The 26,694-nt window shown below is 41.1% G+C and overlaps 1 protein-coding gene across 2 annotated transcripts; it reads left to right on the top strand.

Annotated features, from left to right (window-relative positions):
* The first annotated feature begins 5,341 nt into the window (after positions 1-5,341).
* On the top strand, positions 5,342-26,245 carry MOGAT1 (monoacylglycerol O-acyltransferase 1). Of its 2 annotated transcripts, XM_069975352.1 has the most exons (8): positions 5,342-5,456; positions 7,269-7,332; positions 10,279-10,394; positions 14,787-14,965; positions 15,158-15,362; positions 17,724-17,898; positions 20,947-21,146; positions 22,635-26,245. In XM_069975352.1, the coding sequence occupies exons 3-8, from the start codon at positions 10,301-10,303 to the stop codon at positions 22,787-22,789; spliced, it is 1,008 nt and encodes a 335-aa protein (XP_069831453.1). In that variant the 5' UTR covers positions 5,342-5,456; positions 7,269-7,332; positions 10,279-10,300; the 3' UTR covers positions 22,790-26,245. The 2 variants fall into 2 exon arrangements, with proteins under 2 accessions (XP_069831453.1, XP_069831454.1); XM_069975353.1 differs by lacking the exon at positions 7,269-7,332.
* Positions 26,246-26,694: the final 449 nt, after the last annotated feature.

Genomic DNA, 26,694 nt, shown 5'->3' with positions numbered 1-26,694 from the left:
AAAATCTATAAAATGCCCATGGCCCTACATTCGCAGCAGCTATATAGTAAACAACATGTATTCGTCTAAGGCATTGGTCTCCAAACTGTGTCCCTCCAGCTGTTGCGAAACTACAACTCCCATCATGCCTGGACAGCAAAAGCTTTGGATTTGGCTGTCCAGGCATGGTGGGAAATGTAGTTTTGCAACAGCTGGAGTGCTGCAGTTTGGAGACCCATGCCTAAGGCCTGATACTGGGTACTGGGTAGCTGAGCAAAGCTTGAGGAGTATCAAAACCTCACTGAAGATCTTTGTGACTAGGACAACTCTGTGAGGCCATAGCATAATAATATGTTTGCAACCTGCAATTTCGTCTGTATATATGAGGTCTGGCCTGACTACCCACAGCATTACTCAGACCTATTTCTTCATCATCATGCCTTCTCATCAAATTCTGCATTGCAACATGTATGACCTCGCCGCCTTTATATAAGAAGTAAATGAGGAAGTAATGTGTCACTTAGACAACCCTGTCGTCAGACCTGCCAGTTTTTGCACAAATGCCAGTCTGCACAAAACCATGCATATTAAAATAAAAAAGTGCTCTGTTTTTCAAGGTCTAACAAAATAAACTTGTATTTAATATTGTAATGACCCATTTAACCCCTTATTTTATTAGTTTGGCACAAAATAAACACTTTTTTATATGGCTATTTTTCTGCAAACTGGTGTTTCTGTCCTATTGAGTTCAATGGAATTTCTTCTGTTCGTCTCCAAAAAGCCAAAGGTAGAAAAGAAGCTAGACAAAAACGGCAAGATAATCTTTGGTGTTCTTTTTGGAGACCAGAAAAAAACACAAAAAAGCTGTGTCTGGGGGCACCCTGTAGTTGTAGTTCAACAGTAGTTCAGTCATATGACTGTATTATGCCTTATGCTAACAGACAATGTATCCACCCATGTATTATCACTATTGCAATCCGTTTTTTTCATCTGTTTTTTGAAAACTTTGACTTCCATTGTAAATAAAACGGATCAAAACGGATACTACTTTTGTGTCCGTTAAAAAAAAAATGGATCCATTTTGATCGTTTTTTTTTTTTTTTTTACAATGAAAGTCAAAGTAAAAACAGATCAAAACAGATGCACATTAATGCATCCATTTTTTCCATCCGTTTTTCATCAGTTTTTTGCAAAAAACGGATTGCAAAAACGCAGTGTGAACTAAGCCTTACACAGCAGCCTCCAAAGAACCAAGCTACCATAAAAACTCATTAGCACCCTGTGATTTATCCATAAAAAGGATGGCTAAACGGCGTTCTCAGGCAGAACGGGTGGAGCTTATGCTGCTATACAAGGAACAACTATCGTTCAAATTTTTGCAATAACTATCTCATTTGATAGATAATGGTTGCATGTTAACACAGTGAACGATCAAGCGACGAGAGAAATTGTTCATTTTGATCTTTCAACATGTTCTCAAATTGTCGTTCGTTAAAAATTCGCAGATCTTTTAAACAGTCTTTCAAAGATTCACCCTATGTGAATGATGAGCTTAAGCGATCTTAAAAACGATCGCATTAACGATTTTGTTATATTTTTGTTAATTTTGTTGTATTGTTTGCCCCAATTTTTTCTGTTTACTAAAATATCATCAAAGATGATGCTAATAAGGATGTGATAGCAAAGCATTTAGCTAACCCTTTACTTTTTCATCATTGTTATTGCCAGCACATGTACTGGTAGCTGGCACTGGAAGAAATTCACAGGAACATTTCACAGTCACATTACATTACACAGTACATTGCTGTGTCTGTTTCTCAACAACACAAAAATATGACATAGATTCTCATATGACAAGAAAAAATTATCTTCAGTTTTTCAGTGTACGTTATAAAACAGGACAGGATCTATTGCAATATACAGCCCATTGGGACCTGCACCTAAATGGCTCTTAAAGGAGTATTAGAGTATCATAACATTTTTATACTATAAGGGTATAAACCCACACACTGTATACGCAGCAAAAAAGCAGCAAATGCGCAGCAGATGTGATGGTGAAGATTTGATGCTGTGTTCAGTTATTTAGATGTAATCTGCTGCGTATTTGTTGCGTATTTGCTGCGTATCGCAGTAGTAAATACGCTGCATATACGGTGTGTGGGTTTGTACCCTTAGGCTATGTTCAAACAGCCGTACTTCCTAACAACGGCCGTATTTGCACATACAACGGCTGGTATTTTGCAAATAACAGCCGTTGTTTGCGCAAATAAGGCTGTGTTTTTTATGTAGTGTGAACCCAGCCTAAGGCTATGTTCATACGCACAGTATTTTGCTCAGTATTTTTTTTAACCAAAACCAGTAGCGGGTTAAAAACACAGAAATCTTTCCATTATAATTTTGCCCTGTCAGTTCCATTCCTGATTGTGTTTGAAAAAACACTGACCCCCAAGACAGATGCAAATACTATGTGTGAACATAGCTTAATAAGGGCATAGTAAGTAAACAATTGATACTCACCTACCCCAATCCCTTGCAGCTCCCGGTATCATCCAGTCCCCAGGTCTTCACTGCTTGTTCCTGCATCTATTTATTTATAAAATATGTACCATAAATGTATATTATGGGAATACCACTTGAGGGTCCATTCACACATACAATGTTTTCAGCTGCTTTTTGTTTAGTTTTGCAATTATAGCTGTATTTTGGCATCCAAAAGATGCCAGTAAAAAGGCCCAAAAAAAGGTGTTGTGGGACCATAGCCTAAATGTCTACTTTTTACTATATACATGTATGCAGTAATACGTAGGTTTCCCATTCAAATACACAATAATAATATTAACAGTTTATTTTTAGTGATTTTCATATCTGTATTGGGTTTGTATCTTGCCATTGCGGTGAGCTGCTGCATTTTTTTGTTTGCAAATACACAATACAAGAAAAGTACACATGCGTAATAAATGTATGGAAACATAAAAACATAGAAATCATAGACATCAATGGCTTAATTAATGCATATGTTATCAAAAAAATTTGTGCGTTAAACCTAGAACAAAAATACGGGGTGACAGTCACACAGGGTAACTGTGAGGAGCAAACGAGCACTGTGAGCTGCAAGCGGGTGAGAGCCAAGGGGCTGCGGGGGGGGGGGGGGGGGGGGGGGGCCGCCTGTGTGATCGCTAGATCGTCCGCCCATAGCATATAGCGGCGGTCGCAGATCGTTGCTATATGAGTGGTTTTTCTTTCAACATGTTGAAAGACAAATGACTACGACAATCAGCAGACATTGTTCATGTCGGCTCATTGTTGTGTTCTATAATGGTGCGTTTACACAGACAGATTTATATGACAGATTTTTTAAAGTGATACTGTCACCCCATTTTTTTAATTTTACATCTTTAAACATGTATAAAGGGTTACTTTTGTATTTACCAATACATTATTTTACTGTGTCACTGATGTTCATCTTCCGATAGCCTTGCTGCGGCGGCTGTGAGTGCGGCTACTTTTGTATTTACCATACCTTATTTTACTGTGTCACTGATGTTCATCTGCAGATAGCCTTGCTGCGGCGGCCGTGAGTGCAGCCGCAAAGGCTAAGAATCAATGTGGTGGTGATGCGCAGGCGCAGTCAAAGCAGAGCTGCCGCACTGCACCTGCGCATCACCACCACATTGATTCTTAGCCTTTGCGGCCGCACTCACAGCTGCCGCAGCAAGGCTATCTGCAGATGAACATCAGTGACACAGTAAATCAGTGCCCCTCTGTGCCAGCGCCGCACAACATCGCGGGCTGTGCGAGCGCAAGGCACAGCCTTCCAGGAACAGCCCACCATCACTGACATAGTGCGCCTGCGCCAACTAGGAGGAGGGCGCAGACGCAGTATGCAGGGAGCTATGTGTTGCGCTGAGGCCCGACTTGAAACGGCAGAGCAGAGCGGCCGGCAGATATGACGTCACGATGGGGGCGGAGTCCCCAAAGGAGAAGTGGGCGGGTATAAGTGGCTCTAGGAAGGACAAGCTCCGCCCAGGTAGCGCAGTAACAACCAGATAAAAGATCACTTTTTACCTCAACTAGCACCATGACACAGTATATAAAATAAGGTATGGTAAATACAAAAGTAACCCTTTACACATGTTTAAGGATGTACAGATTATCTGCCAAAGATTTGAAGCCAAAGCCAGGAATGGATTTGAAAAGAGGAGAAATCTCAGGCTTTCCTTTATGACCTGATCTTTGTTTATAGTCTGTCTTTGGCTTTGGCAGATAATCTGTCAGATAATCTTTCTGTGTAAATGCACTAAATTTACACGGAGCGATAATTCGCCCGATCGTACGATTAACGATTTCGAAGTAACAAATTTTTTTTTATAACGATCAGCGTTTAGATTCGTTTTGCGATCGCTTAAGCCTATCTCGCACATAGGAAAAATCAGTGAACGACTGTTTACACGGAACGATCGGCAAATTTTTTGCGAACGATCAACAACGATTTATTAACATGTTCAAAGATCAAAATGAATGATTTTTAGCTAATCGCTTGATCGTTCGCTGAGTTTACACAGAACAATTATCGCTCAATGCGATCGTTATCGCGAAAATTCGCCTGATAATCGTTCCGTGTAAACGTAGCTACAGAAAGATTATCTGACAGATTATCTGCCAAAGAATTGAAGCCAAAGCCAGTAACAGACTATAAACAGAGATCAAGTCATAAAGGAAAGCCTGAGATTTTTTCTCTTTTCAAATCCATTCCTGGCTTTGGCTTTAAATCTTTGGCAGAAAATCTGTCAGATAATGTGTCTGTGTAAATGGACCCTAAGATTGAGGGTAGAAACACACACGCCAGATCCACAGCAGATTTCTTCCTAATCCCGCTGTGAGCATGTAATCTCATTGAAAATGACAGGCAAGGGATCTGCAGTGGATTTTGCAGCGTCCCGGTGTGTGAGTCTACCCTAAAGGTATGGATAGGATAAGTGAAGGTGTTACTAGTGTCCATTTTTGTTTGTGGTTTAGTAATACTTTTGCAGGCAAGTGAAAGATGTACTTTAAAGTGACAGCTAGTGGCACAAGATACGACTACTATAAACTGATAAAATCATTTTATTTCACTTTAGGAAAAATATTTCACCATTCTACATTGTTTTTGCAAAAAATTGTTGGGCTATATATATATATATATATATATATATATATATATATATATATATATATATATATATATATTATTTTTAGTTTATTTTTTTTAAATTGAAGACACCAGATGGTGCAACACCCAGTGCTGGCTCTTGTGTGGTAAGGGAGGGGTTAAGATAGTCATCAGCTGGGTGTCAGGCTCCCAGCACCTCCCCCGGTGTCTAATGTCAGCTCCACAGAACAAGCTTTACTAGTACTGGGGAAAGTATATCCCACCCATGCAAGGAAGTGCTGCAAGCCTGCCCAGTCCCTAGTACAGGAGGGACCCTGCTGCTGAGGAGGTGAGTGACCGCCATGTGCTGCAATGACCCTCCAGCACTCTCTTCACTGTCATGTGTGATGTATCAGTACATTACTGAACTGTATGTTACTGATTTCAGCTAACCTTAGGGTCCTAACTTCACTAAACTCTATCTAAAACCTGTGACTGTTTTTCACTATGTTAGAGTTCTCAGAGACTTATTGCCTAGAAGAGGTTACTAGAGCTGAGCAGATCTTAGCAAAGTCAGTTTTCCATAGATTCTTGATTCTTGTTCTACATCTCTAGTTATGACTTCTGTTCTTCTTTATCATCCTGTGAATCTAAAGTCTGCTGTTTGGTAAATATATTTATACATCTGTGCTAATAAACAAATGCATTTACATAATTGTCTTACATTTTTTTACAAATTATTTTTGGTTAAAATTTGATCATATCAATGTGCATGAATCACAGACAATCAATTAAAGCTTCTGTGAAAGTACTTTGACCATCTTAGGGCCCTATTCCACCGGACGATGATCATTGGATCGTTAAATCGTTCGGTTGAAATGCAGTTAACGATTAACGACCGAACGAGAAATCGTTGATCGCTTTATAAGACCTGGACCTATTTTTATTGTTGCTCGTTCGCAAATCGTTTACATTGAATAAGACATTGTTCGGTCGTTCACAGTAGATACGAACGCAATAGCGAAGAAAAAAACGATCGCAAATACGATCATAAGTAACGATTATCGTTCCATGGAAATGAGTGAACGTTTTCAGGTCTTTCGCATTAGCGGTCATTTGAGATTGTTAATCGTTAACGATTATGCGAACGATAATCGTCCGGTGGAATAGGGCCCTTAGGCTGCATGTACCCCAATACTAAGGGCCCTATTACACATGCAGATATCTGACAGATTCTTGAAGTCAAAGCCAGGAATGGATTTAAATGAGAAATCTCAGTCCTTTATGACCTGTTCTGTTTTTAGTCTCTTCCTGGCTTTGGCTTCAATAATATGTCAGATAAATCTGTGAGAGTAATAGGGCTAGGGATACACAGTACCTTTGACCACAACATGGGACATGTGCTGAATTGCAGGTAGTGAAAGAGAATGGGGTTAGGTTGCAACCTACAAGTGGCCACAATGTGAACCTATTCGCTTTCATCAGCTTCAATGGGGACCTCTGGCCATGCAACTTGTGTGAAAGCCAAAGTTGCCGTATAGCTCTCGCCTAAATGCCAGCACTGTGACATGCATATTATGTTGGTTTCTGGTTCAGTACAACGTCTATCAACTGGAAACTGAAATTTCATGAAATGACAAACATTATGACTAGGATTGGTCTGTCTTCATTTATGTGTATACTGCACCTTAAATTGTCACTTTTGAGGTATGTCAGAAGTATTATTGATCACTGTCTGGATCTTCTGTCCCCCACAGATTGTTAGTTAGAAAAATGCTTTTCCATCTTCTTCAGGATGTAGCCTTCATTGTAAATCTGCTGCAGTGAGCTGGAAGGGGAAGCACTTAGCCGAGTACTTTTCTCAGCTCTATCCAATGAAAATTAGGGGGTCTCAAAACTTTGTTTAGGACATGTCAAAAGTGACAGGGACACATCAAGCTATATTGATTGATAAAGGATAATCATAGGAAGTGATCAGTGTTTTACATATACCACCAGGATGATAGATTATTATAGTGTGATCAGTGGGGGTTCAGACCCCCAATCAGATGCTTATACCTATTTTGTGGACAGGTACAATTTAATATTAGGGATAGCCCCTTTTCTTATTTCATAAATAACCTTCAAGTATACTTTTGATTTTGATTCCTCCCCATTGTAGAGACGTATGTGTGCCGTGAATGGGACCCTCTACTTTACATTTGTTGGCTCTACACCACTACAAGGTACATAATTAGATCTGCTCTCAGCTGAAAAGTTGTCTCCAGCTTATTCTCTATCTGCTAGTTTCCTACAACGTGTCATTAAGGAGTCCAGCTGTTTGGTTTCAATCTGCTCCATTCCATCTATTCTTTATATACATATGGTATGTTAACCACAAGAAGGCAGTATGGATCAGACTACAGTTTGTTTGTTCTCTGTTACTATGAAAACACAAATCTGCTAAAAACCCATTACAAAGTTGCTTCATTTTAGATACATCAAGACAATAAAAATATAATTTCACTAAAACTTAGATGGTAGACAATCTCTCTTGGTTTACTCATTGACAGTAATGGGGACAAAATGCAAAATATTGAACATGCCTAATGTTGCCCTTTTCTTGTCTGTTCCTTTTCTCCCCATACTGTGACACAGTACATAGAAGTACATATCAAAATGCATACAAAATCTTAAAGTGCTAGGAAGTATATGGCAGATGCTTTTTTTACACTGTGACTAAACCCTTATGGCGTCTTTACATAGCACGCAAATGTGCTATGTGAAGATGCCATGAGTTAGCCTCCCACCGGTTTTGGAGGTTTCTGCTGGATAATGACTGCGTGGACTTTAGCAGCGCCCTGAGCTGGATGCCAAGACTGAGTTCCACTAAGTGTCCATTGTGTGCACATGGGTGATTTATGCAAAATCTTAAAGTTTGTAAAAAAATTGTTTTTTTGCTGAAAAAACGAATCCAGAGAGAAATAAGAGCGTGTAAGTTTGTCGTGTCAGTATATTTTTTCTTTTTATTAATTTTACCGGCACTGACTGTTTTTTAGGAGTTATTGGTATTTCAAGTATATTGCTAATGCACTTGTACTAAATATGAATTGGTATATATTAAAGCACTGGTACTTTATATCTGTGATGGTTTTTGTTACAGTCATTGGTATACTTATTGGGCTCTGATATGTATATTTATATAGGTCTCCAGTGGTAGTTGTGTGTATCCGCATCAACTTCCATGTGGTGGTTCACCCATGGTTTTTACATATATGTCCATCAGTTGTTGGCCTACCTATTTAACTACCTACTTAAAGGGGTTATCCAGCGCTACAAAAACTTGGCCACTTTTGCCCCACTCTTGTCTCCAGTTCAGGTGTGGTTTGCAATTAAGCTCCATTTACTTCAATGGAACTGAGTTTCAAAACCCGCCCAAACTGGAGAAAAGTGGCCATGTTTTTGTAGCACTGGATGCCAGGCTTTAACAAGTGAAAACATTACCTGCCGGGGCTCCCAACAGCTTCTCTGGCTCCTGGGTCTCTGACCTCCTGCTCAGCCAATCAGTGTGCTATTCTGACGTCAGTGACCCAGAAGCAAAAGAAGCTCAGGAGCACAGGCAGGTAATGGATATATTTGTTACAGCCCGACATCCCAGTAGTTATGTGGCAGTGGCTCCATTCTCGCAGCAGAATGAAAATCCGCTGTGAGATTCAGAATTATAGGCCGTAACTGTACCGAGCATCACAGTGGATTTCAGAACTAGCCATGAATGGGACAGAAAATGTAAAGGGAGGACTTGTACTTCTCTTTTCTGTTGGATCATCTTCTGGTTTTGGCACAAAAACTGCCAGGCTATATTCCATTAAAAAACCTGCTGTGTGTTCCTTATTTTGGAGACCTTTTGGCTTAATATTTCTAGCCAGAAATGGGTCCAAAATTGTGTTTCACTAAAAAAACTGATTCCGCTTCAGTCCATTCTAAATGCAGCGGCCAGCCGTCTTTCTGTCTAGCGCTTATGCTGACACCTCTGCAACCTGTTTAGCATTTTTAATTCAAGCTTCTCCTGTAGCTTTTAAAGCCTTCACAGTGCTGCAGCGTCATACCTCTTCTCATTTCAGCTTACCAACCCACTCATGCTGTTCACTCAAAGACTTTTGACTATTATTTTCCTTTATTACATCTTACTTTCATTTGCAATAACATCACAAGCCCTCCTAGTGGTATCTGCAGACTGCCAGAATGTAATTGATTCAAAGGGTATCCCTTTATGTTACTGGGAGTTGGCCCCTGTTGAGTGAGAGATCCTATACAATATGCCACCACTTTATCAGAGGGGCATACTCAATGTTCTGGACAGAGAATTTGGAGCTCTGTAGCTGAAAAAAACAGGCTCTGACTGATGTGAAGATATATTAAGAAATAAATGAACTTAGATTAAAAAAAAAAAAAAATCAGTAAACACTGAAATTATCTTTTTTAGCACATCTTTGGTGTGTGCAAGAAAGGCCCAGCGGCTTTCCTTAATCAGGAGTATACCGCAACATAGCCAAAAACAGGTTGTGAACGGATCATAATAACCCTGTTAAACAGTGTGAGCTAATGTCAGAGTGGCATGTGATCTAGATAATGTAATTTTAAGTAATTGGAAAAAATTGCTACAAAAAAGGACCCCCCAATTAAACCCTTGAAAAGAGGTCATGAGTCATTTAAAGGGGTTAACCAGGGAAAGGCTTTTATTTTCAAATCAACTGGTTTCAGAAAGTCATATAAATCTGTAATCTGTTTCTTTTTAAAATATCCAGTATTTCAGTACTTATCAGTGGCTGTATGTCCTACACGAAGTGGTGTATACTTTCCCGTCTGACACAGTGCTCTCTACTACCACCTCTGTCCATGTCAGGAACTGTCCAGAGCAGTAGCAAATCCCCATAGAAAACCTCTCCTGCTCTGGACAGTTCCTGACATGGACAGAGGTGGCAGCAGAGAGTACTGTGTCAGACTGGAAAGAATACACCACTTTCTGCAGAACATACAGCAGCTGATAAGTACTGGAAGACTACGTTCAGTGTATGCACTAAACAGTGTGGTATCTGTTAACTTCCACTGACAGGCTGCAGTCAAGGGTCACAAGGTAAAAGTTAATACAACTTCTTCTAATATTCTGAAAGTTTTTTACTTTTTTTTTGCAGTGAAATCTTTAGTCCATTCAGGATGAAAGTGGAGTTTGCACCTCTGAACATCCCATTGGTTAGGCGGACACAAACATTAGCTGTACTGCAGTGGGTTTTCTCCTTTTTACTGCTTGGTAAGACTACTAGTAAATTACATGTATTCTTTCACATATACCCATATACTGTTTTTTTTTTTTTTTTTTTGTATAGAGTGTTTTTATTTTATTTTTTTAACATTAAACGGTGGCAAATCATGCATCAAAAACCATTCAGTGTAACACACAAAAAAGGGAAATGGGGAACTGTGTGAAAAAATGTGACAGGTTACTCATCTCTTGCAGTTATGCTGTGGAGCTCCCATTACAATCAATGGAAGTCTCTGGGCAACCCTCTGCACTAGCCATGGTATAGAAAAAGCTGCTGTGTAGTGAAAGTACCCTCACACATAGAGCTGAATTATCTTCAGGAAGTGTGCAACCTAAATTATTGCTGTTTAAAGGTGATGATACCATTTACTAAAGTTTGTCTGTAAGTTGACAGATCTATGAGATGCCCTAACAAATAAGGAGGTACGGTATACAGATGACCCCCAACAGAGCCTCTCAATCAGATGTTGGTTGAGGGGTCACAGCTCAGTAACTCCAGCTTGCATAGGCTCGCTTACAATATAATATTGTGTGGACAGCTTACAGGCTTTTCCCCTAATGTAATTGTGATCCTCAAATAAATGCAATGTGTACTGTCTCCTATATTATTTAAAGGGAAACTAACTGCAGGTTAAAAGACTAAACTGCTCTTATGTTCCCATGGTGCACAGAAAGCTGAGGATGAAGGCATGATGGGAATTATAGTCTTGCAACAGCTAGAGAGCTGAATTTCCCATCTTCCCGCTTAGCATATCAGTGACTGGGGTGGGACCCCTTGTGTGCATGGTCCCTGTCTACAAAGCTTCTGTGCACTAGATTTTTACACTGCTTACAAACGCACTCTAACCAAGTTTCAAAGAGGAGTAGTGGCTTGGTGTTTGTCCCACACTCGGCACGCCTCACTACTACTTCCTTCTCCCCGTTTCCATACATATTTACCCATCAGCCTGCCTCTTGCTCCCTGTCGTCGTCATGTTGTAGCATGCATGCGCCACTGCTGGCAAGGGCCACTCTGACTTGACAGTTCATGCCTGTGCTGACAATTCCCACGACACGCTCCTGGTAACGGCATTCGCACATGTGGCGTAGGGCAGAAGAGTGGCAGGTTGAATGTTTTAATTGAGGGCATTGGCTTCCGGCTCTCAGCATGCGTGTAATGCTCTTTCGCCCTATGGTGCATGCGTAAATGGCATGACCAGAAGTGCGGCACTCCAGATAGAATCGTTGGCACAGGCGTGAACTGGCAAGTTGGCGTGCGGCTCTTGAAAGCAACGGTGCATTCGCACAACAATATGGCGACAATGGGAAGCAGGAGGCAGGCTAATGGGTAAATATGCATGAAAACTGGGAGAAGGAAGTAATGGTGAGGTGTGCCGAGGTGCGGCACAAACACCAAGCCACTACTCCTCTTTGACCCCTCTTTGGTTAGAGTGCGTTTGTAAAGAGTGTAAAAAAAACTAGGCTTTGTAGACAGGGACCAGGCGCTGTCTGGTCCAGGTGCTGACAGAATAGGGCACTCTTTAAATCTGTTCATCAGTCACGAATACTACGTAATCTGGAGATAATGGTTACTTTTATTTTTTTTATCATGCGCCTCAGCTTTCATGACACTTTTATTTTTTTTTAAACAAGACATACAGTATTCTCTGGTAAATGTAATTCTACAGCAAGATTGCAGCACACTGCTGTGATGATCTGGCCATCAACCATAGATGCTGCCAGCGTTCTTACAACCCAGACCTCAACAGTATGGAATGTGGTTAGGATAACGTGAATAATAAGAAGCAGGGAAGGCACCTAACTTCTCAGACTAAACTACAGAGATGTTTATTAGAAGTCAGTAAAAATATCTGAAAATCGCATAAACTGAAGAGGGTCTCCTGGGACAAATGGAGCCATAATGAAAGCAAAATGTGGAAACTTGAAATACAGAAACATTTCATACTACATATAGTTATTGAGGCCCCTGTGATGTTTTCTGCTGACTGCCGAGTTCTCATCAAGTGCACCATGTGCATGAATTTTGCATGTGGAAAATTGACCATGAAACCGAATGGAGCAACAGGGTCGGCTTTTAGGGAGGGTAAACTACATGTTCATCCAGAGTCTGTCATTTGCCCCTGCCCTGCTGAAGGGGGTGCCACAAAAGGCCTGGCACCCAAGACACATGGCCACTCCAAATATGTATTTATATAGCTTTATTTAGCCATTGTATTACACTGTTATTACACTATGTATCAGTGTGCAAATATTTCTGAAAATACATTAATTTTGTAACTTTGCACCCCCTCCTCTTGATATGCTGTTCTTTCCCTCCCATTGTTGAAAGCTTGTTGGGTAGGTTACAAACCACAACTCTGCTCTAAAAGCAGTGGTCGAGCAGGTATATATATGGCTATAACTTAGATGTATAGCTATATGGGGGGAGATTTATCAAACGTGGTGTAAAGTGAAACTGGCTCAGTTGCCCCTAACAACCAATCAGATTCCACCTTTAATTTTCCAAAGAGACTGTGAGGAATGAAAAGTGGAATCTGGTTGCTAGGGGCAACTGAGCCAGTTTCACTTTATATCATGTTTGACAAATCTCCCCCATAGTGTATAAATAACTCTGTATACTATAGCTATATATACTCCCGCCAAATCACTGTGTTTAGAGCAGAGTGGTGGTCGGTAACCTAGACAACAAGCTATCAACAAAGGGTGGGAAAGAGCTGCATATCAAGAGGTTTGCTGAATAATGTATTTGCAAAAATATTTACCCAAGTGAACCCTAGTTGAGATGAGAATCCCTCTTTAAAGGTTATATGGATTTTTTTTTAACTAAAGAAAAATGTTTTCTGGCATGCACAGTACTGTGTGTCTGTATCGTATCTTGTTCTCCTAAGTGATTTTATAAGATAAGGTCACTTTCCTGCCTCACCTTTATCCCACATTTACCGCACCTGTCGCTCAAGTTCTAAATGGTAACAAGTTGTTCTGTGTCTTTTTGGAATCAGACTATTATCATATGCCCTTTATCAAGATACAGTCACGGGGTCCTGGCAGCTGAGATATAGGGAGTTGTGTGTAGAGTTGATGGTCATGGATGATTTTCTTTATTTAAAAATAGATCCTTTAAACATAGGAGTTGGTGCTCCCGTGATCGGACCCGCACAAGCTCATACGTTTCACCTATCCTATAGGTAAGGGATACGTTAATATAAGTCAGTATACCTCCATGAGGTTTTCAGTGACGTTAGACATAAGCATGTGGTTCATATCTAGAAACCACAGAACGCCTGGTAGGATCTATTTATATTCTCAGTACAAGAGCTTTGTATGTAGGATAAAGGTGAGGGTGGGAAGTGACCTTGTGTTACAAAGTCACTATGTTAACCTGAATGGCATGAGTCTTTCTTTCATGAAGGTCTATTATCAAAAAATCTTCAATGTGAACAGAGGTCTCAATGAGCAAAAATAGAATGCAAAATGTGGACCCTCCTGGTCTTAGTTCATGTCACCATGTTGTAAAATGTGACTATTGTAGTAGCCAAAGTCCTCTGTAAATAAGTCCCTGTGATAAGTCATTACTTTTAGTTTGCTGTAAGGGGTTTGGGTTATGAAGTTGAAATATGGGACCTAGACATTCCATAGACCGGGTGGGTTAATATTCACATCCTTCACCTCCTGTTACTTTGTTAGTAATCCATCTGCTCTGATGGCTTTCTAGTGTTGGGCCGCTGCCAGAAATCTATTCACATCTACATCTGGGGCCCCATAAGTTTGAGGAATCCCAGGGGAGTGAGGTATTGGAGTTAAATGCTCTTAAGTTTTCTCAGGTTTTGAGTTTAGTCTTTAAATAACTTATTGTGCAGAGCGGTAAAATGGTCAACATGTTTCCTTTAGGCTCTGTGCACCTGGAGTAAAACAGCCGGAATTCCACCAGTCTCCCTGTCATAATGACAGTCTATGGGAGATTCGGGCGCCTCCTTTCTCAGCGTCTCTCCACGATGAAGAATGAACATGTTCATTCTTTAGCGCGGAGAGAGGAGGCACGCAAAGCTCCCATAGACTGTCATTATGACAGGGAGACTGTGCACGGAGCCTTATAAGTACAGTATGTGGCACTGATTGCAATATCCTTATGGGTATGTTCACACATGCAGCTTTTCTGCAGATCTGCTGCTGATCAAGTGCAGAAAATGTGCAGCGAAAAACCTAGATCTGCATAGATGATGTGGAAACAAAGCGATAAGACATTCTAAATCAAGATAATTTGCAAAGTTGCTTTATTTTTCATTTGTGTATTTGGACAATACAAATGTTTGGATGGTGGACACAGGCTTAAAGTTTTGCAGTGTCCTGATATATCCGTTCTCCACATTACTCTTTCTCTAGCACAATGCTGCGTGGGACTGTTCTTCTTGTTGATCCTTGCAAGGTTCTGGCTCCTGGTGGCGCTCTATGTGCTGTGGCTGTACCTTGACTGGGAGACCCCGCAGACTGGAGGACGCAGGTGTGAATGGGTACGAAACTGGACAGTTTGGAGGTATTTCAAGGATTATTTTCCAATCAAGGTAATTTTAATGATTATTGTAGATAAGAATACCTCTTTTGTATATCATACTACAAGTAGATGAGTAATTCATTATCTGTCTTTTGATACATAAATGGATAGAATTCATATAAAACCGCTGATACCTATAACTGGGACTGGCTTCTGTTTTTGGCCCTCTTTAATAAATTCCTCCCTTCTGTATTTTCCCCAGATAATAAAGACAGCAGATTTGGATCCCAAGTGTAACTATCTTCTCGGCTTCCATCCTCACGGTGTCCTTGTTGCTGGGGCCTTTGGAAACTTTTGCACAAACTACACAGGATTTAAGGAGCTTTTTCCAGGCCTGACTCCTTATCTGCACATACTCCCCTTCTGGTTCCGATGTCCCTTCTTTCGGGAGTATGCTATGTCTGTGGGTAAGCTGACAATAGTGTCCTAAATTTGGGGCTTTGCTTTTTAACTCCTGTATTATATCAGAACCAGGGCCGGATTAAGGTTGGTGGAGGCCCCGGGCGACAATTTTGTTGGAGGCCCCCTATTCCCCTCTCCCCCCAAAAATTAAACTATACTGTGATCTATACAGATTGCAGCTTACTGTAGGCGACTTAGCACAGACCCCTCCTCACTCCTGGCTGTATGGCTCGGCATCCTCCTCTGTTGTGCACATGATGGTTACTAGAGGCTGCAGTGCAGAGGAAGATGCATGACCCTAGAGACAGGAGCAGGAGGGTTGAGTACTCACAGCCCTGTGTTCTCACGTTGTGTTTGTGTTAATAACGCAATGTGAGAACCCATCACTTTTCGTGCACTTTCACCCACTGTGTTAGGGCCATATTACATGGCCTGATATCCTGGGTAAGTAGCGCCGTTCTGCTAGATTGGCGCTCGCTTAGAGAGCCTATTATAAGGCTGGATCAGCCATCGGTTGCACATCACTATTAAACGCATCGATGCACGGCCGGTGGCCAATGATTTTGAACATGTGGAAAGACATGGATCAGTTAATGGGGGGATTTTGCTAGAGAGATGCAGTGTAAGTATTATGGCTTAGAGCAATATGGCCTAACCTTTTTTTTTTTTTTAAACACTGGGCACCCCTACCGAATAATTTTCTAAAAACAATGAAAGAAATGTAATTCAGTGACTCACCGCAGGGGGTAAGTGACCCCTCAGATGAAAGAAGACGTCGCCTTTCTTTCATCTGAGGCGTCACTTACCGTTTCCTCTCCATCCGGCCCAGGCCTCCATGATGATTTCTTGCATCTCCTTAGAACCTGTCAGACAAACATCTCAGGCTCCGCACTTTTTCAGCAACTTCATTTCCTTTTTCCAACCCATAAGGTCCCAAACAGTAGTAATTCCACTTTTTGGTGTGATTTCCAGTAACGTGAGTAGGTATGCGAGTTGCCCCCATATGTAGGATCCCCTGCTGTGCCCCAATCAGTTATAAAGTCCCTATGTCCCCATATAGTAATAATGCCCCCTGCGGTGCCTCCATAAAGTAGTAATGCCACCTGCTGTGCCCTTCATATAGTAATAATGTCTCCTGCTGTGCCTCCATATAGTAATTAATGGTCATGCTGAACCCCATATAGTAATAATGCCTCCTGCTGTGCCTCCATATGGTAATAATGCACCCTGCTGTACCTCCATATAGTAATAATGCCCCTGCTGTGCCCATATAGTAGTAATTTCCCCTGCTGTGCCCTCACATACAGTACTATTGCTTCCTGCAGTGCCCCTCCATATAGTAGTAATACCCCCTGCTGTACCTCCATATAGTAATAATGTCCCTGCTGTATCTACATATAGTAATAATGTCCCCTGCTGAGCCCTCCATATAGTAATAATGTCAACCCCTAGTGGTGTCCTGGTAGCTGCAGTTAACCCCCCCCATCCCCACTAGTGCCCTGGTAGCTGTAATTACCCTCCCCCCTCCACTCACCTTTCCTCGCTCCAGCAGTAGCCAGGTCCTCTGCCATCACTTGCAGCTCACATTTTCTCCGGCAGGCTGCGTGCGGTGAAATCACATCATCACGCGCGGCCAGCCCAAGAGAGAAGACGTGCGCCGCTTTGCCTCACAGAAGCTGTCAGGCACCGCACTCTCCTGTGTCTAGAGGCCACTGGACACAGGAGAGCGCCATGCCTGACAGTTCCTGTGAGGCAGAGCGGCGCGAGATGGAGTTTCCCCACCATAGATACACCAGCCTGAACCCGGGCTGGTGGGGGCCCTGTGGCACATGCCCCAGGTGCCCTCCCTTTAATCCGGCCCTGATCAGAACATTGAGCCAAATTTATCGAGTGCAGGAACGGTCTGGTTTTCTCATAGCAACAGATCGCAGACCTGGAGAGCTGCTTTGGGGAAAAAATTATGACAAAATTGTAAACATGTGATGAAAGGAGGGATCCACACAACGTAACATTTACAACCTGAAGTAATGACAGTGACAGCAGCACATACAAGGACTTCTATTATGCATGTGAAGCTGTTACATGGCATTGCCATTCATAAAGTGTATAGTGGCACAAAGCTAGCCCTTAGCCATACTGACTTGCAACACATTGGGTGTGCATCTATTTGTCATCACTCCAGTTATTCCAGTTTTCTTCCACTGTGAAGACCAAACAGGTAAAGTGGTTTTCTGTGATACATAGAAGTTTTAGGTGGCTATAAAGCTAGAGATGATGTGCTCGCACAGTGGCCTGTGACATATGTGGATAACCCACAGGCATTTATTCATACACTATTCTTATTATGCCTTTTCTTGTGTTTACAGGCCTGGTGTCCGCATCTAAGAAGAGTGTGACACATGTACTAAGCAGAGAGGAGGGAGGAAATGCTGCTATTATAGTCATTGGGGGTGCAGAGGAATCTCTGGATGCCCACCCTGGAAATCTGACCCTCCATATTCTGAAGAGGAAAGGATTCATCAAAGTGGCATTGAAGAGAGGGTGGGTGCTAATGTCTGTGATGATTTCAAAAGAAACTGGCATAAATACATTGATAAATCCAACCCATCTAACCAAATTTATTTAGCTTGAAACATGTAGCTCATGTAGGGGTATGCAAAATTGCAGCCATTCCCTTCACCAAGACCAGTATATAAGAAACGAACCGATAAAGAAACAACAACTGAACCTCAAAATTATCTCAATATGAAAAATCTTTATTAGTTAAAAACACGTATGAAAAGACAGAAACAGGAAGGAAGCGATGAATCACAACTGAAAGAATGTTAAAAACAAAACGACAACGAACATACAAGCAGGGGGTTAAGCAGGTGGACCACATAGGGTGTGATACAGATAAAGATAAAAATGGTACTTTATCCAATAAGGATGTAAGAACACACACCTATATATTGTACAAGAGCAATAAATATAAAGTGCCAACAAAGTAACAAAGGTATATTACCAGAGTAAAGATGTAATGGAATGTCCACCGGCAGCCCCCACCCCGACGTACGTTTCGGCTATCCGCCTTTTTCAAAGGGGTACTTTGTCATTGAAGGGCCCTTATTATAAATACCCATGCTCTAAATGTAGTAACCAATCTACTTATCCCTACACAGATGAAATTACTAATTACCAGGAGATAAGGGCGCCGCAACGGCGACCTTGCCATCAAGCTTCCGGGTCCAGCATCTGCCCGCCCCAACGCCGTGACATCAATACTTCACATCTATAGGTTACGTGAGGCGCGTCGGTCACGCAATGCAAGATTGTTATGTGACGGACGCAGATCACGTGATGCGCACTGATCACGTGATATGTCATGTGTCACACAATGGGATCGCGATTGGTGAAAACCAGGTATCATGGTTTTCACCAATCACACATATATATTTTTTATACAGTAGATTGTCCTTTTTTGAAATTATAAGTATATTACTGTGATATTCAATGACGGGAGGCTGCGCTCTATTCAATCATGTTTATAAATTTATACATTATTTATTTACTCTTTAGTTAAATTAATTAATCTTTAACTTGTAGTTAGACATTTATGCAATAGTGTCATAAGGCACTGTATAGGTCCCCACTAGATGGTTATCTTTTTCACCACTATTTACAATCAATTTTCCTGCCTGCAATGCATACTTGTGTTCAATAGATGGCGGTCACGCACTCCCCACAGTATGGGCTGTATTACGTGTTGTGTATGTGTCGGCACAACGCGATCGCATTGTGTGACACATGACATATCAAGTGATCAGTGCGCGTCTCGTGACGAGTGCGCATCACGTGATTTGCGTCTGTCATGTGACTATCTCGCATTGCGTGACCTATGGACGTGATGTATTGCTTTGGAGCGGGCAGACGCTGGATCCGGAAGCTTGATGGCAAGGTCGCCGTTGCGGTGCCCTCATCTCCTGGTAATTAGTAATTTCATCTGTGTAGGGATAAGTAGATTGGTTACTACATTTAGAGCATGGGTATTAATAATGGGGCCCTTCAATGACAAAGTACCCCTTTGAAAAAGGCGGATAGCCGAAACGTACGTCGGGGTGGGGGCTGCCGGTGGACATTCCATTACATCTTTACTCTGGTAATATACCTTTATTACTTTGTTGGCACTTTATATTTATTGCTCTTGTACAATAGATAGGTGTGTGTTCTTACATCCTTAGGGCGGGTTCACACTACGGAATTCTCGCAGAAAATGTCTGCGGAATTCCGTCAGCTGTCCGCCCGCACATCTGGGCGCCTTTCCGCCGGCCCCATAGACACCATTCTATGGGCCGGCGTATTCCTCTATACGCTGAAAGAAGTGTCATGTCACTTCTTTTAGCGGATAGCGGAATACGCCGGCCCATAGAATGGTGTCTATGGAGCCGGCGGAAAAGCGCGTGCCCGTGCGGGCGGACAGCTGACGGAATTCCGCGGACATTGTCCGCGAGAATTCCGTAGTGTTAACCTGCCCTTATTGGATAAAGTACCATTTTTATCTTTATCTGTATCACACCCTATGTGGTCCACCTGCTTTACCCCCTGCTTGTATGTTCGTTGTTGTTTTGTTTTTAACATTCTTTCAGTTGTAATTTATCGCTTCATTCCGGCTTGTCTTTTCATATGTGTTTTTAACTAATAAAGATTTTTCATATTGAGATAATTTTAAGGTTCAGTTGTTGTTTCTTTATCAGTTTGTTAGTTCCTGACTAGAACCCAATATATGTGCTTTAATATGTAAACACTTAGCCCCTCATCTATAGCAGGAGACAACTATTGTCATAGATTGAGGGCAATCTGCCTACCCTAATTTTGGTGTATACAGTATATAAGAAAGCCAATACCTTGCACTAAGAATAGGGAGAAGCTACGTGGCCTAAATATGCAGAAACTGTTTTGCTGGGAAATAATAAACCCAGAAGTTGCACATTTTTCCATTCTAAATTTTTCTCTGTTCCATTACTGGTTTTGGCTAAAGACACTGACAGAAATACAACATGTGAACATAGCCTAAGGGTGAAGGCCCTTTTACACGGGTTGCTTATCTGCAAGAAGTGTTCCTAGAAACACTCATTTGGCCAAATCATGCCAGCAATTAGACTGGTAGAAAAACGCTTGTCAGCTGATTAGAACTTTTGACTGGCGGTAAAATCCATCATTATTGGCCACACCTCTCTCTGAATAAAAGGGAAACATGCAGCCGATAACAATGAATGTTAATGGCTGCACAAACAATACAGCAGTTGTTTGTGTGGGCCAGGGAAGCAATTCATGCCATGTAAATGCACTGCAAATGGGCTCTTAATTTGACAAATCAGATATAGCTAATATTCAAGTATAAAAGGTTTTATTCCTCTATGCTGAGGGTTTTAGCTCAGTTCTTGCTTCCATTGTCAATCCAGACAAGGAAAATCTAAGAAACTATTCTATTGTCTAGTCATTTGTCAGGTATTTTCAGTCATGATCCCTTCTAAACTGTATATGAAAGAAGGAAAACATACCTAGGCTGTCTATATGCACACTAAATTACTTTATTGCTTTCTTTTTCAGTGCACATTTGGTGCCAGTTTTCTCCTTTGGAGAGAATGAGCTGTTTCTTCAGGTTTCTAACCCAAAAGGTTCCCTGCTGCGTAGTGTGCAAGAGAAGATGCAGAAAATGATGGGCTTTGCTCTCCCCCTCTTCCATGCACGTGGGATCTTCCAGTATAGCTTTGGATTAATGCCTTTCAGAAAGCCTATTCACACAGTGGGTAGGTGAACAATACATTCTTGCAATAATCTGTGTGGGTAAACCATATTTGCAGCTTTTTTGTTTTAATACGGATGCCCCTAAATTTGCATAGTATTCTTGAACCAGTCCCAGAAAACTTCATAAAAGGGTTACAACCTGAAAGGGAAGCAAGTCTTTATGACTGCTGTATTACAATAATAAATATATTGATTTATAAATGTCTAACTATGGTAAACGTATCGTTAGAACAGTGCAATAATTTTAGGAAATTTTTAATGATTGAGAAGGATAGAAAACTGATGACTATAAAACAAAATAAATATATAAATATTTAACATGATATAAGAATTTACAGCCATTAAAACACTGTCTGCTAAAAAGCAGTGTTATTGGATAGTCACAGGCAAAAATATCTGGTAAGCATATTCCCCAACCTCTAAATTCATTATTTACTCAGCAAAAACTACTTAAAAGAGAAGTACGTCCCCAGGGCTCTTTTTTTTTATTTTATTTTTAAAGGTAGGGACACAGGGGAAGAAACAAAGGGGGAGATTTATGAAAGGGTGTAAATATACACCTGGTGTAAACTGCCCACAGCAGCCAATCACAGCTCCTCTTATATTTTACTAGAGCTGAAAACTGAGCTGTGATTGGTTGCTGTGGGCAGTTTACACCAGGTGTATATTTACACTCTTTCATAAATCTCCCCCAAAGTGTTTTAACTTGCCTCTCCCCATGCCGCTCCGGGATCTCCAGCGCTGCACACCTCACAACCTGGCTGATTGACTGGCCGCTCAGTCAGTCAGTGACTGGGGCGGAACGCCCCTCAAAGCACTGACTGGCTGACAGGCATCCTGGCCGGGACGTCATCATAACTCGGGGGGGAAAATGCCTTCTGGTGGGGATCCCGAGTTTGTTCCTGCCACTCATTGCGGGTACAGGGAGAAGTAAGCAATACTTCATTGTTTCTTTCTCCCCCTGCCACCTGCTAGACTTCTCCTTTAAAGACACTGAAGGATCAGGTGACATGCTGCCCATAAAAGTCTATGGAGAGGTGAGATGCACAAAGAGGCTGCCAAAATCCCCTGTAAGTGTTATATCTCACCTCCAGGGCTTGATTCAGCTTGTACTGCTCATTGCTGCTCTATAATGTTCTCCATGCTGCTGCTACTTCTAACGTTGTGCTATTGAGGTATTGGGAAGCTGGATCTCCTCTTGTGTGTTTACAGTGTATAGGAGAACATCATAGAATTTAGCTTCCATCCACTAGCTCAGTGACAACTGAAATTTAGAAATGAACCCTGCAGAGGGGAGAACTGGTGAAAAATGCTATATGCAAAGTATATAATGGAGGAAAATGGTGCTACTTCCCATGTACACACACACAACCACTTATTTAGTGGCCATTAAAGCTGATAAATGGGGTTGACTTTTACTACTTTGCTGTTTCTATTTTTCTTTTGCAATTTCGTATTCTGTTAAAATGAATTCTATTTGTTTTAAACAGTAGGGAGACCCATCCCGGTGGTACAGACCTCAAATCCCACACAAGAAGAAATTGAAGAACTGCATCAAAAGTACCTAAAAGCTCTTCGGGATCTCTTTGAAGAGAACAAGGGAAAATATGGTATCCCAGAGCATAAAAGTCTCATCTTTACATGACCTCCATACATAAGGCTCCACTTGTGCGACTGGAGCCATTAGGATTTATTGACTCAAACCCCCCTTTGACTCCAGTATAAGATCATCCATGCAGATCAGTAGGTCTGTAATACTAGCGTGTTCATGAGTTACACTCCAATATATATGAAGATTTAGATGCTGCATATATAAGCAGAACTGGAAAGCGTTAGTGCTATAAACATGTGCTATCTAAAATAACATTAGTTTACCAGGGGATTTACCAAAACCTTTGTTTACCATATAATTCCACCCATAACATCATTAAACATGTTAAAGGGGTATTCCTTACTTATTAGTTGTTTAGTTATTAGTTACTTATGGCATATGCACAGAACCAGCAGCTATCGCTGGAAAGGTTTCCCTTCAACCCCTGATGTGGCCTTGATGTAAATGAAGGCTAGGGGTGGATGGAATTATGAAAATAGGTGATCGGACTTGTGTATGCTGTTTCTATAACTCCCTTTCTGTGTTTATAATCCCGACCACCTCTGGTTATCACTTCCTGGCAGTATCCACTTTAAAAACAAGATATTCGGTTCATAACAGTTATTCATTGTAATAATCCTAGAGAGCATTTCATAGCAATGCTGATGGGATGGCACAAATTACACATACAGTTTGTAAAAAAAAATAAGGTAAAGTAAGAATATAAACTGATATGCAAACGCGTAGCTTCACTTTTACTAATACTTACAGCACATCACATCTCTTCTTGCACATGTGGACACTGTATTTATCCATTTATTTTTGCAAACATATTAATTTATGTGCAAGGTTTATGGTTATTATTAATGCATATAACACATTTTATTTTGATAATGGGGAGCGGGGGTATGGTTTAAAGCGGCACTATTAGCAGGTTCATCACAGAGAACCTGCTGATATGCTGCAGTAGCTATGTATGTCAGTAATCCATAGCCACTACTTTAACCCCTCTCCTCCCCCGCATTGTTGTTAAAATCGCTAAATGCTCTTATGCAAATTACTTGCATAAGAGCATTTAGGGCGTTGCTCAGAGCCAGAGAGCAACACCGCTCCCTGCCGTCCTGCCCACTACGCATATTCATAACTGCATAGTGGGCTGTATACAACCGCCGATCCTCCCGGAGGTTGCTCAGGAGGTAAGTATAAAGTTTATCTTATACTTACATGCTGAGGGACCTCCGAGAGGATCAGTGGCGGCCCGGGGGGTTTACGCATGCGCAGGAAGCAGCCTGTCTGAGGGGACTGCTTCCCTGCGCAGCCGTCCTCTACAGAGCCCACAATGCAGTTATGAATATGCATAGTGGACGGGACGGGAGGGGGCGGGCTGGGCAGAGAGCGGCGATGCTCTCCGGCCCACAGCAAGTAATTTGCATAAGAGCATTTAGCGATTTTTAACAACAATGCGGGGGGCGTACAGGAGTGCAACTAATGGCTATGTATAGCTACTGCGGCATATCAGCAGGTTCTCTGCGAAGAACCTGCTTATAGTGCCGCTTTAAGGTAAAGATTTATGGGCCTTTTTCACATCAAACTATAGAACAACTTTGACTTGATTTAGCTTTTTCTTTTTCCATAGTGAGTAAATTAGGAGCGGATTCTAAAAGAATGGGAAATAAAATTAAACAGCTTATACTTTTTCTACCTACCGCATCCACTGCTGGCTTTGGCTCAAAACAAACTTCAGATTTGTGGCCTAAAGCTGCAGCACTTGAAAAAAACTCTAAAATTTATCAAAGAGTGTAAAATATATTCTAGTGTAAACTGCCCACAGCAACCAATCACAGCTCAACTTTCAGCTCTGGTAAAATGAAAGAGGAACTGTGATTGGTCGCTGTGGACACCAGTTTACGCCAATGTTTATTTTACACCCTCTGATACATCTCCACCTAAGGTTATGTTCACATGTTCAATCGCAGATTTGTGGGTAGAAAATTTAGCACTGCATAGGTATAAAATAGTAGCTGAAAAATACATGTGTATTGCAAGGAACCGCGGACTCTGCTTCTGAAATGCTTGTGGATTATGTATGGATTTGAGGGAATCTCTTACATTTGCAAAAATTTCTTTCAAACTTATTTCTATGTGTATTAGAGGGGTTTTTGTGCTCCAGGCTACATGAATACAGCAGAAGCATTGGAGACATAATACACGTGACAAAAAGATATGTTACTACTTTTACATGTTAAAATAAAAAAAAAAAAAGATCACTGAAAAGAAGTCTGGTAAATAATGGGATGTTTGTGGGCATATTCTAAATGCAATGTACATCTGTATTCAGCTCCAAAATACGCTGTGTGAATACAGCCTAACTGGCACCGTATCGACCTAATCCTTCACTCATTCCAGGCTTAAGAGTCCAGTGGGTGGACCTAATTGGTGAGTGACAGCTACCAGTGCAGGTAAACTCATAGATAACTGTCATTCATAGTGAGACCGCCATGATCTAAGGATTAGATAAATAAATTACAGGTAATACTGAATCTTTTATCACAAAACAATATATCGGTCTGCTCAGCAATTCACAACTTTCTGTACAGCATCATGCCTACAGAATAAATTTCATTTTTAATGTGACAGGTTCCCTTTGAATTGCCTAAAGGGTTTGTTCGGGCAGCTCAGTTTTTATATATTTATATGGTGTGGAGGGGGTAAATAAATAATAATGTAAAAATAAATAAATAAAACTCCCTGGCTCCTGTACTGCCTGTATTATGCTGCTCCAGGCCCTGCTGTGCAGGGTCAGGGGTTGTGAATTCATGTCATAAACACACCTAGCCAATCAGCAGTTATGTATATCTCTGCTGTGGTTTGATATTGCAAACTATATAAAGTGTCAAAGAAAATGAATATTTCAGCTTTTTGTTTTCTCCAAGCTATAACTAGGTTTGACTATACTGGTAAGTCCTAGGGGGGGGGGGGGGGGATGCAAAATGGAAAACTGATTCTGGAAACACCATTCTTGTTTAGTGTGTTCTCTCTACTAAACACTAGGTGGCACAGTTCTCATTCACTTGACTATTTTTATTTTAAATGGACAACCTAACAACTTGACATCATGTGCATTTTTTCCAACAATGCACAGGCAATGCATCCTATAAAGTAATGTGATTTTAGATGAACACTTGTGCCTTATGTAATGATGAAGGAATGCTGTCTTGGAAAATGTTACAAATCCCCAAGGAGAATTTCAGATAACATATGTATATCCCCTTTGTAATAGGACTCCACTATTACCTCTGTCCCATAGAGTGTTGCTATAAACACGGATAGTTTGTGTTCAGACTACAATGTACTTTATTTTTTTTTGTACAAAGTAATCTATTTTTCTATATGTGAGTAAAACTCCTGTACTGTATAAAAGATATTCTATAAGCTACAGCTTGTCACAAAGATCTGCTTCAATATGTGTGTGTCTAATAAAAGTTACATTGTTACAGTATAATTGCCTAATGCCTTTCCGAAAAGGTGTGATTCTTATTTGCTTCTCTGCCGAATAATAGAAGTATCCTGTGTAGAGATAAATGAACTCAAAGAAAATTTGGTATGCGCAAACCTGCTCGAGCTACTGAATCCCACTGCCTGGAGAAGATGGATGCAGCCCTAAAGCTGCCTGTAAAACAAGGGCTACATTTGTCTTTTCCAGACAGCAGGATTCAAATGCTGAGTGTTCTGGTTAGTGGAAACCTGAACTCACTATAAGTTTGCTCATCTGCGCATACAACTATACTTATACATATATGTTATTATACAGTAGGTTATCCAGGATTAGAAAAAACACAGCTACTTTCTTCTAAAATTCTATAGAAAAGTCCTAGTGAGCAAAAATAAAGTAATAGAAAAGTCATAGTACATTAGTATCCATTAATTATGTCCATGGGGGATGATAGCCCTTATTAAAG

This window comes from Dendropsophus ebraccatus, chromosome 6 (genome assembly GCF_027789765.1).
Source record: "Dendropsophus ebraccatus isolate aDenEbr1 chromosome 6, aDenEbr1.pat, whole genome shotgun sequence".
Classification (NCBI taxonomy): Eukaryota; Metazoa; Chordata; class Amphibia; order Anura; family Hylidae; genus Dendropsophus; species Dendropsophus ebraccatus.
Note: the sequence above shows the minus strand (reverse complement) of the source record. Positions and strands in the feature narration are given on the sequence as shown.

What these genes read in the sequence shown, in the direction of transcription:
- MOGAT1 (XM_069975353.1), top strand. Translation starts at nt 10,301, where the DNA reads ATGAAAGTGGAGTTTGCACCTCTGAACATCCCATTGGTTAGGCGGACA. An exon ending in AGGATTATTTTCCAATCAAG is followed by an intron (nt 14,966 to 15,157) that starts GTAATTTTAATG and finishes TATTTTCCCCAG; the next exon opens with ATAATAAAGACAGCAGATTT. An exon ending in AAAGCCTATTCACACAGTGG is followed by an intron (nt 21,147 to 22,634) that starts GTAGGTGAACAA and finishes TGTTTTAAACAG; the next exon opens with TAGGGAGACCCATCCCGGTG.